Source organism: Eschscholzia californica, unplaced genomic scaffold (assembly GCF_041429995.1).
Source record: "Eschscholzia californica isolate CP2 unplaced genomic scaffold, dmEscCali1.0.p SCAF_2, whole genome shotgun sequence".
Lineage (NCBI taxonomy): Eukaryota > Viridiplantae > Streptophyta > Magnoliopsida > Ranunculales > Papaveraceae > Eschscholzia > Eschscholzia californica.
The window spans coordinates 44,038,872-44,052,537 of record NW_028238309.1 but is presented as its reverse complement, the minus strand read 5'-3'; the positions used below and the strand labels follow the sequence as shown (position 1 = coordinate 44,052,537).

The 13,666-nt window shown below is 34.5% G+C and overlaps 1 protein-coding gene and 3 non-coding genes across 4 annotated transcripts; all 4 read left to right on the top strand.

The window, feature by feature from the left end:
* Positions 1 to 3,175: 3,175 nt before the first annotated feature.
* Positions 3,176 to 3,272, top strand: LOC147558185 (small nucleolar RNA R30/Z108). Its single transcript, XR_015235506.1, has one exon. It is a non-coding gene; the product is annotated as a small nucleolar RNA R30/Z108 (small nucleolar RNA).
* Positions 3,273 to 3,340: 68 nt separating this feature from the next.
* On the top strand, positions 3,341 to 3,430 carry LOC147558184 (small nucleolar RNA snoR31). The gene has a single exon (XR_015235510.1). It is a non-coding gene; the product is annotated as a small nucleolar RNA snoR31 (small nucleolar RNA).
* Positions 3,431 to 3,478: 48 nt separating this feature from the next.
* LOC147558183 (small nucleolar RNA snoR31/Z110/Z27) lies at positions 3,479 to 3,575 on the top strand. The gene has a single exon (XR_015235494.1). It is a non-coding gene; the product is annotated as a small nucleolar RNA snoR31/Z110/Z27 (small nucleolar RNA).
* A 3,861-nt stretch (positions 3,576 to 7,436) lies between these two features.
* Positions 7,437 to 8,800, top strand: LOC147558182 (alpha carbonic anhydrase 5-like). Its single transcript, XM_086664550.1, has 6 exons — positions 7,437 to 7,618; positions 7,879 to 7,988; positions 8,084 to 8,186; positions 8,302 to 8,463; positions 8,582 to 8,635; positions 8,717 to 8,800. The coding sequence occupies exons 1-6, from the start codon at positions 7,538 to 7,540 to the stop codon at positions 8,798 to 8,800; spliced, it is 594 nt and encodes a 197-aa protein (XP_086520676.1). The 5' UTR covers positions 7,437 to 7,537.
* Positions 8,801 to 13,666: the final 4,866 nt, after the last annotated feature.

Here is a 13,666-nt window from a genome sequence, read left to right as displayed (position 1 = left end):
TAACCCTAATGAATTCCACTTCCCCAATTTCAAATGAAGTTCATAAATTAGAACTAACATATGGAAAGCAACATCAAATTCATCAAAAATTGGGTTCAGGAAATGATGTAGACGCAGCGGAATAATTAAAGAACAATAAAATAAACTAGGAACAATTAAAGAAAACTGTAAGAAACGATAAACTAAACTTAAATTCTTAATAACTCAATTGTTTTTCTCTTCAAGGTGAATAATAACATAGACTAGATCTCCTTTTATAAGATAATAAACCTTCCTAGATAGACTCAAACTAGAATTCCTAAAATAATAAACTACTCAAACATAGAAACTTAAAATTAAAGAAATATCAAATTAAAGTAACTTCTCCTCTACTAAATAAACTACTATTATGACCCAATAGGGTGTGGACACGCGTGGACGTGGGCCCACACGTTTATGCGCCTGCATCAGCACCCTGTTCCCCAGAAGGTTCGTCCCGAACCGATTTCGATGAAGAAAACAAGTTGATGCACCCGCAGACGATGAACTTTGTCATGGCGATCCGTAATTTCCACTTCGAACGAAGTTTGCACTGGAATGGAAGGATACTAATGTGCAAGTAATCGTCAACCTCGTACCCAAACTCATATGCCAATGATTCTCGCAAAATTAACCTTAGTGAATAAATAATGTTCATCTCGCCATCTTCCCACGGTAGGCTCAACCACTGAATCTTCAAGAAAGTGTGAAGTACTATGAGCAAGTGTGAAGTAAGAGTAATTGTAACAAATTTCCAAAATACTTCATCAATAGCCAAAGTATAAGCATAACCATCGCTAACTAAGATATCGATATGGAACCATGTAGTGTAGATATGCCACGCAAAATTGACTTTTCCACGTTCATCTTCATGTAGTTTATGTACTCTAACGTGATCAATACCTGGAGCCCACTGTTTGTTTTCTTCAATTGATATGTGAAACCTAGATGGAAGTTGTTCAATTGGTATGTGATCTTTGACCATTGAGTATAGGTTCATTGTAAGAATTGGGAAATTGATCCTCTTTTTCTTAATTGTTTGAAGAAAATTTGGTAGGAAGAGATTTGATAGAGAAAGCGGTGATGTGGGACATAATTGATTCGGAAAATTCTGGGTTGTTCTTCTTGTTCTTCTTTTTCTTAATTGTTTCTCTTGTTGTTCTTCTTCTTGGTTGTGATGGGTTTTGATAATTGCTTTTTGTTCTTCTTTTCCTTCACTAAATTCTGGGTTTTGATTACTTGGGTGTGTTGATAACTGAGTTTCAACTTGAGGAGAAGATTCAAAATTTTCTGACAGAAGTGTTGGGGATATGGAAGATTCAAAATTTTCTGGTAGAAGTGTTGGGGATATGGAATAGTAAGGAGAGGTTTGTTGTGTTGGTGATGGTGTTTGACACCAAAAGATTGGGAGGGAAACAGGAACATGTTGGTGATATTGGGGTAGGGTTATTTGGGTGGTGGCTATAGATGGGATTTGAATATTATGTATAGGGAAACTAGGGGTGCCTATAGAATCCAGGTTGTAGCCTACATAATTAGGGTTTGTATATGTGTGGTGGAATGTTTGGTTGGAGAAGGGTTCGGGGTTGCGGTTTTGGTGGTGGGTTTCGAGTGGAATGGTGCTTAGTGAATAATATTGTCGAGGGGTCTGGAATGGGTACGGTTGGGTTATACTTGGGTTGGTAGTAGATTGGTTGTCGTTGAAGGAAAAAGGTGGTGTGGTTGGAGTGGTTGTAGGGTTTATGTATGTTAATGGGAAAGCTGGTAAGAGTGGTGATGTAGGGTTGATGTGAATCGGTGGGAGGAAAGTGGTCGGGCATGGGTTAGTGATAGGTTGACCAAGTAGGGGAATTGAAATTGGTGTTGTGGTTGGGAGTGGTTGTGGTAATGATGTTTGAATGGAAGTAGTAGATGAAGGAGTGGTGGTAAAAGAGGGAGACTTACATATGCCTTCGAGTTGTTTAGCTAGCATCATGATCGAATCATTGACTTGATCGAATTTTTCCATAGTTTCCTTCTTATGATTTTCGAATTTTTCCATAGTTTCCTTCTTGTAATTTTCGAAAGCTTCTTCCAATTTTGTAACCGAGGATAACTTCTTGTTGATGTTGTCCCATTCGGAGGCAAAAGTTGGTGTCTTCTCTTTGATTGTTGGAGTAGGAACGGTAGGATTAACCATTGTGATTGGTTAAAAAAAATTTGGCTCTGAATACCACTTGAGGTAGACGCAGCGGAATAATTAAAGAACAATAAAATAAACTAGGAACAATTAAAGAAAACTGTAAGAAACAATAAACTAAACTTAAATTCTTAATAACTCAATTGTTTTTCTCTTCAAGGTGAATAATAACATAGACTAGATCTCCTTTTATAAGATAATAAACCTTCCTAGATAGACTCAATCTAGAATTCCTAAAATAATAAACTACTCAAACATAGAAACTTAAAATTAAAGAAATATCAAATTAAAGTAACTTCTCCTCTACTAAATAAACTACTATTATGACCCAATAGGGTGTGGACACGCGTGGACGTGGGCCCACACGTTTATGCGCCTGCATCATGAAAAGACTTATAAAAATGAAGATGAAGCTAAGAAAGCTTTAATGGAAGTTTTATTGTTGGTGAAAAAAGAAGTTTAGAAAGATAAATAAGTTAATGGAGGGAGTTGAGTATTGACTGATGAAGTTAATGGAGAAAAAGTAAATTAATGGAGAAGAAAGTAAATGTCTTGGGAAAATAAATAATAGGGTATTAAATAACTAGATGTGACAACTCAAGATCAACTTTTTATTTGGTTTGAGGGGTATTTTGGGTATTGAAAAGTATTAGGTTTGACTTGATGTTGTCAGTACTGCCCGAAAAATGGATTTTGGGGCCAAAACGAACTGTCGGACACTTATTGGGGCCAAAACGGCGAGTTAATCACAAATCGGGGGCCAAAACGGAATTAACCCAAAAAAATAACTTTGTAACCATGATGAATAGATCATGATATGTTCACATAAGTTGCCAACGACGGGAAGATAAAAACAAAATCAGAATAGAAAACATGATGAATAAATCACAAGTTAAAGGGAATCGAACCTAATATTGTCGCCACTACTGAGTAATCTAATTTTCCCGTCGTTGGCAAATTATGTCAACATATCATAATCTTAGTAACGATGAGGATAATAAATCCCTCTTCTGATTTAAAATTGAGGACAATCGTCGGCAGAATCGAACCTAATATTATCGCCACTACTGAATAATCTAATTTCCCCCCAAAATTTCTTGTTTAATTCCAAATTCAATTACTTTTCTCTTTGATTATGAATCTATGATTGCGATGAAGCATAAATAATTATAATCCAACACTTGATATGAGGATTAATCTCCAAATGATGTTTAGTTTAACTTCTGAATCTATATTTAGATCTATATATTTAGTATCTAGGATTAGTGTTTTATATTGAGTTTTATCACATGATGAAATTTGAAAGTATTATCTTAGGACACCTTCCTACACAGTTTTAACTGTGGATGAGAAAAACATTTCTATTTCTGATGATGATTAAAAGTTTGCTACTCTTTTTAAGTACTTGATAATACTATTTGGCCAATTCGGTTAACAAAAAAACTTTTTATAAATTAGGGCTAGATTCGTGGACAATAAGCCGCTGCTCTGGATTAATTGAGCATGAACGAAGCATGGTTATGTCCACGAAAATTAAATAAGTGGGTACTGTAGGGATTTACACCATTCTACTAGTGTTTATAGCGGAAATATGACATCTAATGTCTACACTAGTATTCCCAGGATCACATGCAAAACTAGTAGTTAATCTAATGGAGATAGTAGATTACCTTAATCGCTTTTCCCTCGAACTAGTTGAATTGATTGAAGAAGACCAAGAGCTTCAAGTGTAGCTCCTCTACTTGGGACACGAGCAATCAATTTGATCTCCCACCTTGTTGTATAGCTAGCACACCAATGGTGGTTGGATAGAAGAACACCTTCTTCTTTGACTAGATAGATAGTTAATGGGAATTAGCTCACTTTCTCCTCTCTACTTGATGTGGTAGAGTAAGAAAGCTTAGAGAGAAATTCCACACCTTATTCTCTGCCCTAAGAGTGTTTATATAGAACCCTAATAAGAATCCACCTCCTTTTAGGTTTCCTAAAACACCCTTTAGAATAAGATTTAGGGAAATAGTCGAAAATAGCAACTATTGGTATTTTCTCAATTCCCTAAGGAGATGACGTCCAAACCCAGCCAAAATTGGCAGATTTAATGTTCATAACATAAGGAAACGTCCCTCCAGAAATCAGCCCAATCCGAGCCCTAGAAGTGCCCGAATCGGCTAAGGCCCAAAAACCCTGTTTTTGGCCCTTTTGTACTATCTTTGCCTAATTCCTTTTTAGGCCTATGAGATATGTTTATGGGACACTCCCATGATTATATCTCACTCCCACTAGTCATATCCTAGATCAATTTGTCACTCTTATGTGTAACCCGTTGTAGGATCCGATCGAAGTTAGCCGCGAATTACTTCGTAATTCGACGATCGTAGTTGGTCTCTAGCTACAACTCTACGATCCTTAAATCAATCGGACTTGATGATCTTCCACATCAATTATCCTATCCGACATATTGCTCGCATTGCCATCTTGGTCGAAGGACATCTCCTTCAACTCCTTCAGGTACTAGTGTCTGCCTCTTCTAATTGCCTTCTTTGGCTCTTGATTTTGATGGCCCGGAGTTTTAGAGAGAGAGAGAGAGTAGAAAGGAGGGAGAGAGAGGGAATAAAGAAGATGGAGAAAGAAGAAGAGAGAGAAAAAAAATTGATGGTCACCGGAATTTTTGGCGGCCGGCGACCATCGCCGGAGAAGATGATGAGGTGGCAGGTGAATGATGACGTGGGACAGATAAGTGATGAGATCGAGGTGAGAGAAGTGTCTTTAATATCTTTTAAAAGAAATTCTACTTTGGTCCCCTAATTTTTTCTAAACAAGTTAAATTTTTTTGGGAATCAACCCATATTTGAAGGGGTCAAATTTAAATTTTCAAAATCTCTTTTATAACAAGGGCCATAATGGAAACGAAAGAGTTAACCACCAAAGTTAATTGACGGTGTTAACAAAAGAGGGTCATATTTGAATTTACAAAAAACAAGGGGACATAAAGAAAGTTGGTCACAATATAGGGGATCAAATAGGAATTAACTAAAGTTTTAAAACTGTTAACATCTGTCTTGAAAGAAGACAACAAGAAATTGGATTTCCAATTCCCTGGAATAGCTTTTTATTTCTTTTCTTTATTGTTTTTTTTTTGTTGAAGGTTTCTTTTCTTTATTGTTGGTAACAACTAAACAGGTACTTCACAAAAAAAAAGTAAGACATTAACCGTCTATCCAGTAACACATTAAGTCTCAGTTATGAGATTCTGCCCCACTCTTTTTATCAAATCAAATATCTTAAGAGGTTCGGTGGGTAATAGGTCCAAAATAAAAATATAGTGGGTTTAAGGTCCAATATTAGTAAAGAATAAGTAATAAGTCCATATTTTCGAATCCTTAATTTTTTTTCATACAAATACAAATGCGTCAATAATGTGTTAATTGTTTAGATATGTGTTATTCAACAACAAAAAAAAAAAGATGTAGATATGTGTCGAAAGATGCATGTTGTTTACGCAACTCAACTAAGTTGCATGAAATTCAATATTAAATGTCGTAGGTCATTTACATTTTTTTTAATGTATTAAGATAACGGTGTCATTCAAAAATAATTTTGTCTAGTGAATCTCACAATTGTAAAATTTTGGACTTTTTGTAGATTTAATGTAAATACTAGATTGATGGTGTTACTAAGGCCCATTTTTTTTAATAAGGAGATTTAATGTAAATACTAGATTTAACAAGACGGATTATATTCCTAGATATATGAAGATCCGACAATTGAGAGGACAAACTGAGACGGATTATATTCCATTTTTTTTTTATTTAATGTAAATACTTGATTTAATGTAAATACTTGAATAACGAGACGGACTGAGAGGAGAAACTGAGTGGACGAAGATCCGACAATTAACAAGCGTTGAAGATATTTGAAGATATTCCAAGATATATGAAGATCATTACATGAGATAGTTTAAATAAATAAAACTAAATCTTCTGGATCTTCATATATCTTGGAATGTCTTCAAATATTCAACTCTTGTTGGTCTCGGATCTTCGTCTTCTCGATTCGTCACGTTATTCAAGTATCTCATTAGATGGAAGAAAATATGGCGAAATTTGGTAAAGTACAATCAGAACATGGGAGTTCAGATCTCGCCGCTTCACAAAAAAATATTCCACGATCATGATATGGTTGCTCAGTCAAACAGTTCAACTACTTACGCCGTTATACAAATAGTAAATATTTCTGATTAGTTTGTCAATTTTAAATACTATTTCGTTTTCTTAGAAATTGCAATACTCTAAGGAAAGATCCTACACATTTGAGGCCAACAAACATTTCTTGTGCAAGCTTCTTCTTATATTTCTATAATTCATGTGTTTGCCAATTTTGAATATACTCTGACACAGATACTGTACACTCGGATTGGGTTCTTATATAAACCCTACCATCTAAGTAGTTCATTCTCCACCTGATTCCAAATATTTCAAACATGAGGAAGCTGAACAAACCCATCCCCATTCTCAAATTTCTATTTATGGCTTTGATATTGAAATCAGTATTAACCTCATCTCAAGAATCTGGTAAGTTGGTTTATTCATCTGTCCTATGGGTTTCAATAAAGGTGCCACAATAGTACCATAGCACAGAGGCCTTATACAAAGACTCCCTTTTACTCACTTGTCATGATTGCATCTATGTATAAACAGCTTTGATTTGAAGATCAACTTTCTCTAGATTTGCGTATAAGTTTCCGAAAAATCTTAGCCCTCGATTTCATTTTTCCCCAATCTTTCTACCTTCCCCGTGGTTGTATCATTCCTCGTACATATATAATATATGTATAGAGTCATTTCATTTGTTATTTTGTACATTTCATTCATTATTTAGGCCCTCACTACAAAGAGTAGTTTTTTCTTTTCTATTTAGGATTTCCATCACTCTTAAAGTTTGTCACGCGGAAAGGGTCTCAGCTCAAAATTTGATAAGTACATTTCTTTCAGTTTCTCATATATTTTACATAACATATCAGTCGGAAGGTGATGTCGCACCACCCTGATCATATAGATATATCAAAATTTGTAATTTGTACCGATGAAAAATTAACACGTTAATGCTTTGTTTGGCTATGAGTTAGGTTCTTAGTGATTGTACACCCCTTAATTATGTTTTCATAAACTTTGATGTTTAGATTAATACTCCTTACTAATTTATGATTTTGGGTGATGATGATAAAATGGAGAAGACTTTGATTATTCGGAAGGCGATAAAGGACCTAAGCATTGGGGAGGTGAATGTAATAAAGGAAATTTACAGTCTCCAATTAACGTATCGGATGATCGGTTGGTAGATATGGATGAATCAAAAAAAGTTACAGAAAATTATGCAGATTCCACTGAAGCAACTTTAATAGATAAAGGCCATAATCTCGAAGTAAGTCTTAGACATGATTATCTACTTAAGCAGCACTACTCGTTTCCCTATATACCATTAGATACTTTTCATCATCATGGATTACATATAACTAGGTCTCAATATTCAAAAAAAGAAAAATAACTAGGTCTAGAAATGGCAACAGTTTTTTCCGGAAACACTAACCGCAACGGTTTTTTAACGTAACTGTAGTTATTACTTTCGCAAAGAGAGGTCCGTTAAAACTGAAAAATCCTACTTATGGTGGTCTGTTTTTGTAGGTTAAGTTTAAGGCTGGTAAGGCTGGTTCAATTCAAATCAACGGCACCAATTACTCCTTCCTACAGATGCATTGGCATTCACCTTCGGAGCACACCATCAATGGGAATAAGTCTCTATCTCTCTTCTCTAATGTATGATAATATATATTAGGTGACGATGACGAATCTAACTATTCGATTAACTTAAATATTTAAATTTGATTAGGTTTGATTTAGAACAACATATGGTTCATAAAAATGAAAAGGATGAGTACGCTGTTATCGCTGCCCTATATATACTCGGAAACGAAGATTCCAATATTAAAGTGGTAAATTTCTTCATTCTTTCTTTTGAAATGACAAAATTTGTATCGAAAAACACTATAAATATAACCAACTTACAACAATATATTTATAAGTGTTTGTTTTACTACTTAATCTCAGTTGGAACCCTATATCAATGAAATAATTAAGGGAAAGAAGAAAGTTCCCGTGGGAAAACTTAGACCAAGGGTTTTCTCTGATGGATTGGAGTACTATAGATATTTGGGTTCTCTCACTACTCCTCCTTGTTCCGAAATTGTTATTTGGACAATCAAGAAAAATGTAAGTAAAATTATTAGGGTTTTATTAAGATAGTAGTTCGTTCAACTTTATACATAAAAAGTAATTTTCACATTCTTAATTTAATTCTGATTATTTTATATGTTTTAATATGTTTCAGATTAGAACTATTTCAAAAGAACAACTACAGTTATTTAAAAATGCCGTTAACAATGTAAGTGTCAACGGATGTGCTTATAATATAAATTTGAAATTACGTATGTTTAGTGATTATCATTTGTTTTGATGAATGCAGAAGGATAATGCAAGACCTCTACAATCACTCAATAATCGTATTATTTTTTCATACACTCCAACCACCACCGTCACAGTCAGCTAAAGCTATTTATATTATTGGTGATTAATTCTAGTACTAACTTCTAATTAATCAATATTGGAAGTATGTAGTTATTTTCTCAAATAAATAATTGTAGTGGTGTTTTTATGTTTGTTATTATGATATTTGGAATAGTAATATTTTTATGTTGCAAATTTCGGATAGTGATTGTTAAGTCTGATGCTATATCCAGCCCTTGTCTCAAACATAGCATTTAGTGAGTATATCTATTAAACAGAATTATCATGTCACAAATTTATGTAATGATACTTTTTTGTATTTTTTGTCATAATTATGAGTGTGCTCCTTTATATATATGCTAAAAGTCAACTAATTTTTTGCTAATATCAATTAGGCGGAAGACCTAATTTTAAATTAAGTTATTTCTTTTAATGTAAATGTCATAACTACCCTTCCTATATATTTTTTCAAAATAAGATTAAATAAAAAGCATGATTTCCGGTCACTTCTACCTCACATCTCTCTCCACGTCACCTCTCTCTCTCTCTCACCACCTCACCTCTCTCCAACTCACCTCTCTCTTCTCCGACGAAGGTCTCAAGGTCTGTTCACGAAGTCTGCTCGTGAGAGAGAGAGAGAGATGAGAGTTTTTTTTATGTTTGGAGGTCGTCGGTCGGCGACCTTCGTCGGTGAAGAGAGAGTTGAGTTGGAGAGAGAGAGAGAGAGGTGATGTGGAGAGATATGTGAAATTGAGAGAGAGGTTAGGTGGAATTCATGTTTTCTATTTAATTTTATTTTGAAAAATATATATTGGAAGGGTAGTTATGACATTTACATTAAAAATGTCATATTTGAATTTACCGAAAACAGGGGGCCACAAAAGAAGCTGATCACAAAGTAGGGGGCAAAAAGGAAATAACTCATTCAAATTTTTATGTTCGAGAGACAAGTTGTATTTTGTTGGATAAAAACTCAATATTTGTATTTCATTTTGTTAAAAACTCAAATATTTGTATTTTGTTTAGTTAAAAATCCAGTGTCTTTAACCCTCTTGCAAATTGTTGTAAACTTGCTGGAAACCGTTGCAAAACTCTTATAAATTGTTGCAAGCTGCTGCAAATCTCTTGCAAGTTGTTGCAAATTACGAAAGTAGACTAGAAAAATTCAGTGATCATTTTCACGAAAAAAATACGAAATTTCTCCAAAAACAGTTATTATAGATCAAAGTAAATCAATATTATTTTATGTTTTTTTACTTTGATTCATATCTTTATTTTGATTTAACTCGTAGTCTTTTTTACTAAGGTATACATGTAAAAAAGCAATATTTTTTGTATGGCTTCTACATTGCCTGATTAGTCTACATCTGTGACTAGTAACGGGAATTTGACCAAAACTCCCTAAGAAATTATGACTTTGGTTAAAAAGGATTCATCAAAGTTTTTTAAGCTTCACCTCCCTGATGGCAATTATGTAAATTTCAATTTCAGTAAAAAGACCAACCTAACCCCAGTCTAAGAAAATACCTTGCAAACACCTTGCACTGCCTTGCAAACACTTTGCACTGCCTTGCAAACACCTTGCAGAGCCTTGCAAACACCTTGCATGGTTTTTGCAAACACCTTGCATGGTTTTTGCAAACAAATTGCAGAGCCTTGCGAACACCTTGCAGAGCCTTGCAAAAACTTTGCAGAGCCTTGCGAACACCTTGCATGACTTTTGCTACCTTGCACAACCTTGCGAACACCTTGCAGAGCCTTGCAAAGCTTTGCAAATACCTTGCAGAGCCTTGCAAACACCTTGCAGAGCCTTGCAAACACCTTGCAATGCCATGCAAATTAGTTTTTGAATTGATTTAACATGAAATTTGTTCAAATTATTATATATTGTCTAATAGAATGTTGTATCTAAAAACTAGCTAAAACCCCTACAAATTCATAATAGTCATTTTATAAGCTCTAGCACCATCATTTTACATTTCTTCGAAAAACTTCCAAAGCTTTCATGAAATTCTCAATTTGAACATAAATACCAATCATGATTGTCCAAGAAAAAATATTTCTCATAGGCATTTCATCTAACAACTTTATAGCTATTTGAACCTACCTAAGTCTTGTATAACCAATTAACGTTGCATTCCAAGCAACAACATCTCTTTCAAGCATTTTATCAAACACATTGCATGCATCAACTATACTTTCACAACTTCCATATAAATCCAACAAATAAGTTTGAACATAAACATCAAAACTAACAAATTGTCATCCATCATTCATAACTCAATGAAAATAAAGCAATGAAGAAGTTGGATTATACCTTGAAACACTATCAAATTCTCCTTCCATTGAAAGTATATAAAACTTTCTCTCTCTAGAATTTAGAACCAAAAACTAAATCAAACCCCTTAAAAACCTCTTCAAACAACAAGCAAATAGATTAAATCACCAAAACCTAAAAACATCAACCTATCTTATAGCCAAAATCAATTCAAACCCCAGAAATTCTAATCGGCCTCGACAATCCAACTTGGTTCGTTCATGAGAAAAACTCAAGTTCCTAATTTTTTAGTTAGATTATTACTAGGTATTTCTAATTGAATGAAGGGTATTTTTGACTCTTAAAAAGTTGGTGCTTTTAAAAATGTCCTTCAAGCCTATTTTTATAACTTACTTGGGGCCTAGCTAGTAAAAAAGATGGTTTGTCTTTTTAACAAAAAAATACAAGAAATAGGGCCTTCGACCCAATTTCCTGGACTAGTAATATGACTTGAAGGAGCTCACCGTCTTCATCACCTAGTTTTTCTTCTCAATAGGGGTCACATAAATAAGGATTGAATTTTATCAGTGAGAAAATAAATTTTAACCAAGATTTGATAAACATGAAGAAATGTTAGACATATTATCTCCTAAATTGGATGATCCTGGTGAATCAATTGCGGTGATTAGTTCAACTTTGAAACAATTAGAGATTTTTCATAGAACAGGGAGCAATTGAAGAATTCGTCCCTCGGTATGCACGTCCAAGATATTCAAGCTACTATCATTGGGAACCAGGCAGCCAGGAGCGTGGAGTGATAAGAGGTGCAGTCGCACCGCCCCCTGCCCCCACCCCACTCAGGACCGTGGCTGACAAATTTGGGGCCCAGTGTCAAATTTCAATCGGGGTTCTTTTATACAAATTTTGAGATAAAAAATCTTTTATAAACGAAGTAATAAGCACAAATTTGAAATAATTATCTGTAAAACGTTATAATAAGTCATTGATTACCTCAAATGAATGGTGTTGCTCTGTGATTGTCCTAACCAAATAAAAGTCCCCTAATTCGTGTAGGATTTTACAAAAGTTAGAGCTTTGGTTTTTTCCTTTTCATATAATTTGAAAATTAAGGTTTGGAAAGATAGATTTATAGAGAAAAATTGCTAAGGGAAAAAGATTACATAGAAATTTGAAAGTGAGAGATGTCTAGAGAGAGTTAGCCTTACAACTTACAAAAAAAATTGAAAAATGCTTGTAGCGGGAGTTGAACCCACGACCAGGTATGCAAAAATGTAATAACTTACCAGCTGAGCCGAGACTCATTCACTATAGTAAATCTGCTCTTCTTGCTATTGTACGTTACCACCCAATGTCTAAAGATTGTCTAAAGAACTAAATGGGCCCTTTGCGATGGGGGGCCCAGTGCGAGCGCCCTGCCCGCACTGGCCCATCCACGACCCTGACCCCACTCCCAAGTGGCCCCACGAGGGAAGCACATATATATATGTGAAAGATATTATTGTTCTGTTTCAAAAAAAAAAAAATACTCCTTCCGTCCCATTTTGTTTGTAGTTTTGGGGTATCCAACTTATTAAGGAATGTTATTTATTGTTGACAAATATAAAGACTTTTCCTAAATTACCCTCATTTAATATAGAGTATTTCATTAAATACAACATTGGTAGAAGTGTAGAACCAATTAAAACATTTGAATGGTATTCAAACTAAAGGGTAGTCTTGGAAGTTTCATCAAGATGAATGTTATAAAAGGAAAGTGATCAAACATTTTGGGACATCCATAAAAAGAATAACAACCAAACAAAATAGGACGGAGGGAGTATTATTGTTCCATATAAATGCTCAACCAACTAAATACATTGTTAAGTGTGTAGTCTTACTGGTATATATAATCGTTTGATTGTGAGAGGGAGGTACAAGGATTGAGTCTTCCTAAAAAGATTTTTTTGCCAAGAATGTCGCTTTGGGACATAAAGGAAATTCTCTGGGGAATCAAGACTGACCTAATGGGTATATTTATTTTTTAGCCCAAAAATTCATTTGATTGAACTTTGCCCTTAATCTTTATCTCATTCTCTCTTCTGCTCATCCTCTCTCTTATCTTTGTCTTTCTCTCATGTTGATTTTCTCCCTCTCACTGACGTTCTCTCGATCTCCCTCTCAGAAAACCAGAGAGAAAAAAATCCTATATCAAACCCTAACTAGAAAAAGATGTAACTTTGATCCAACATCAAACTCCTATTATGAAGATGATTTGGTAAACATCAACATTAGTTGTTTGTCTTTGTTTTGCTTGTTTCCCCAATCCTAAAATCACCTATTATTTGGGTTTGAGGAGTGGGTTTTGCACGATTTGAAAAATATTCACTATCTAATTATTTGTGTGGTGTTTCTAAAAGTGATAGTTGGCCGAGAGAGTGTGAGAAATAGATAGAGAGAGGGAGAGAAACGAGTAGGAGAGATGGAATGAAGGAGAGAGAAGAAAAGATGAAAACTAGAAGGCAAAATTCAACCATGTGACTTTTTGAGCTGAAAGGTAAATATGCCCCCTTAAGTGAAAAGGATGTTAACCCTAATATAAAGTGGCCACGTACATGTATTCCCGAATGCCACTTTTCATTCTAAAAATCAACC

What these genes read in the sequence shown, in the direction of transcription:
- LOC147558182 (XM_086664550.1), top strand. Translation starts at nt 7,538, where the DNA reads ATGGATGAATCAAAAAAAGTTACAGAAAATTATGCAGATTCCACTGAA. An exon ending in CACACCATCAATGGGAATAA is followed by an intron (nt 7,989 to 8,083) that starts GTCTCTATCTCT and finishes AAATTTGATTAG; the next exon opens with GTTTGATTTAGAACAACATA. An exon ending in TTAAAAATGCCGTTAACAAT is followed by an intron (nt 8,636 to 8,716) that starts GTAAGTGTCAAC and finishes TGATGAATGCAG; the next exon opens with AAGGATAATGCAAGACCTCT.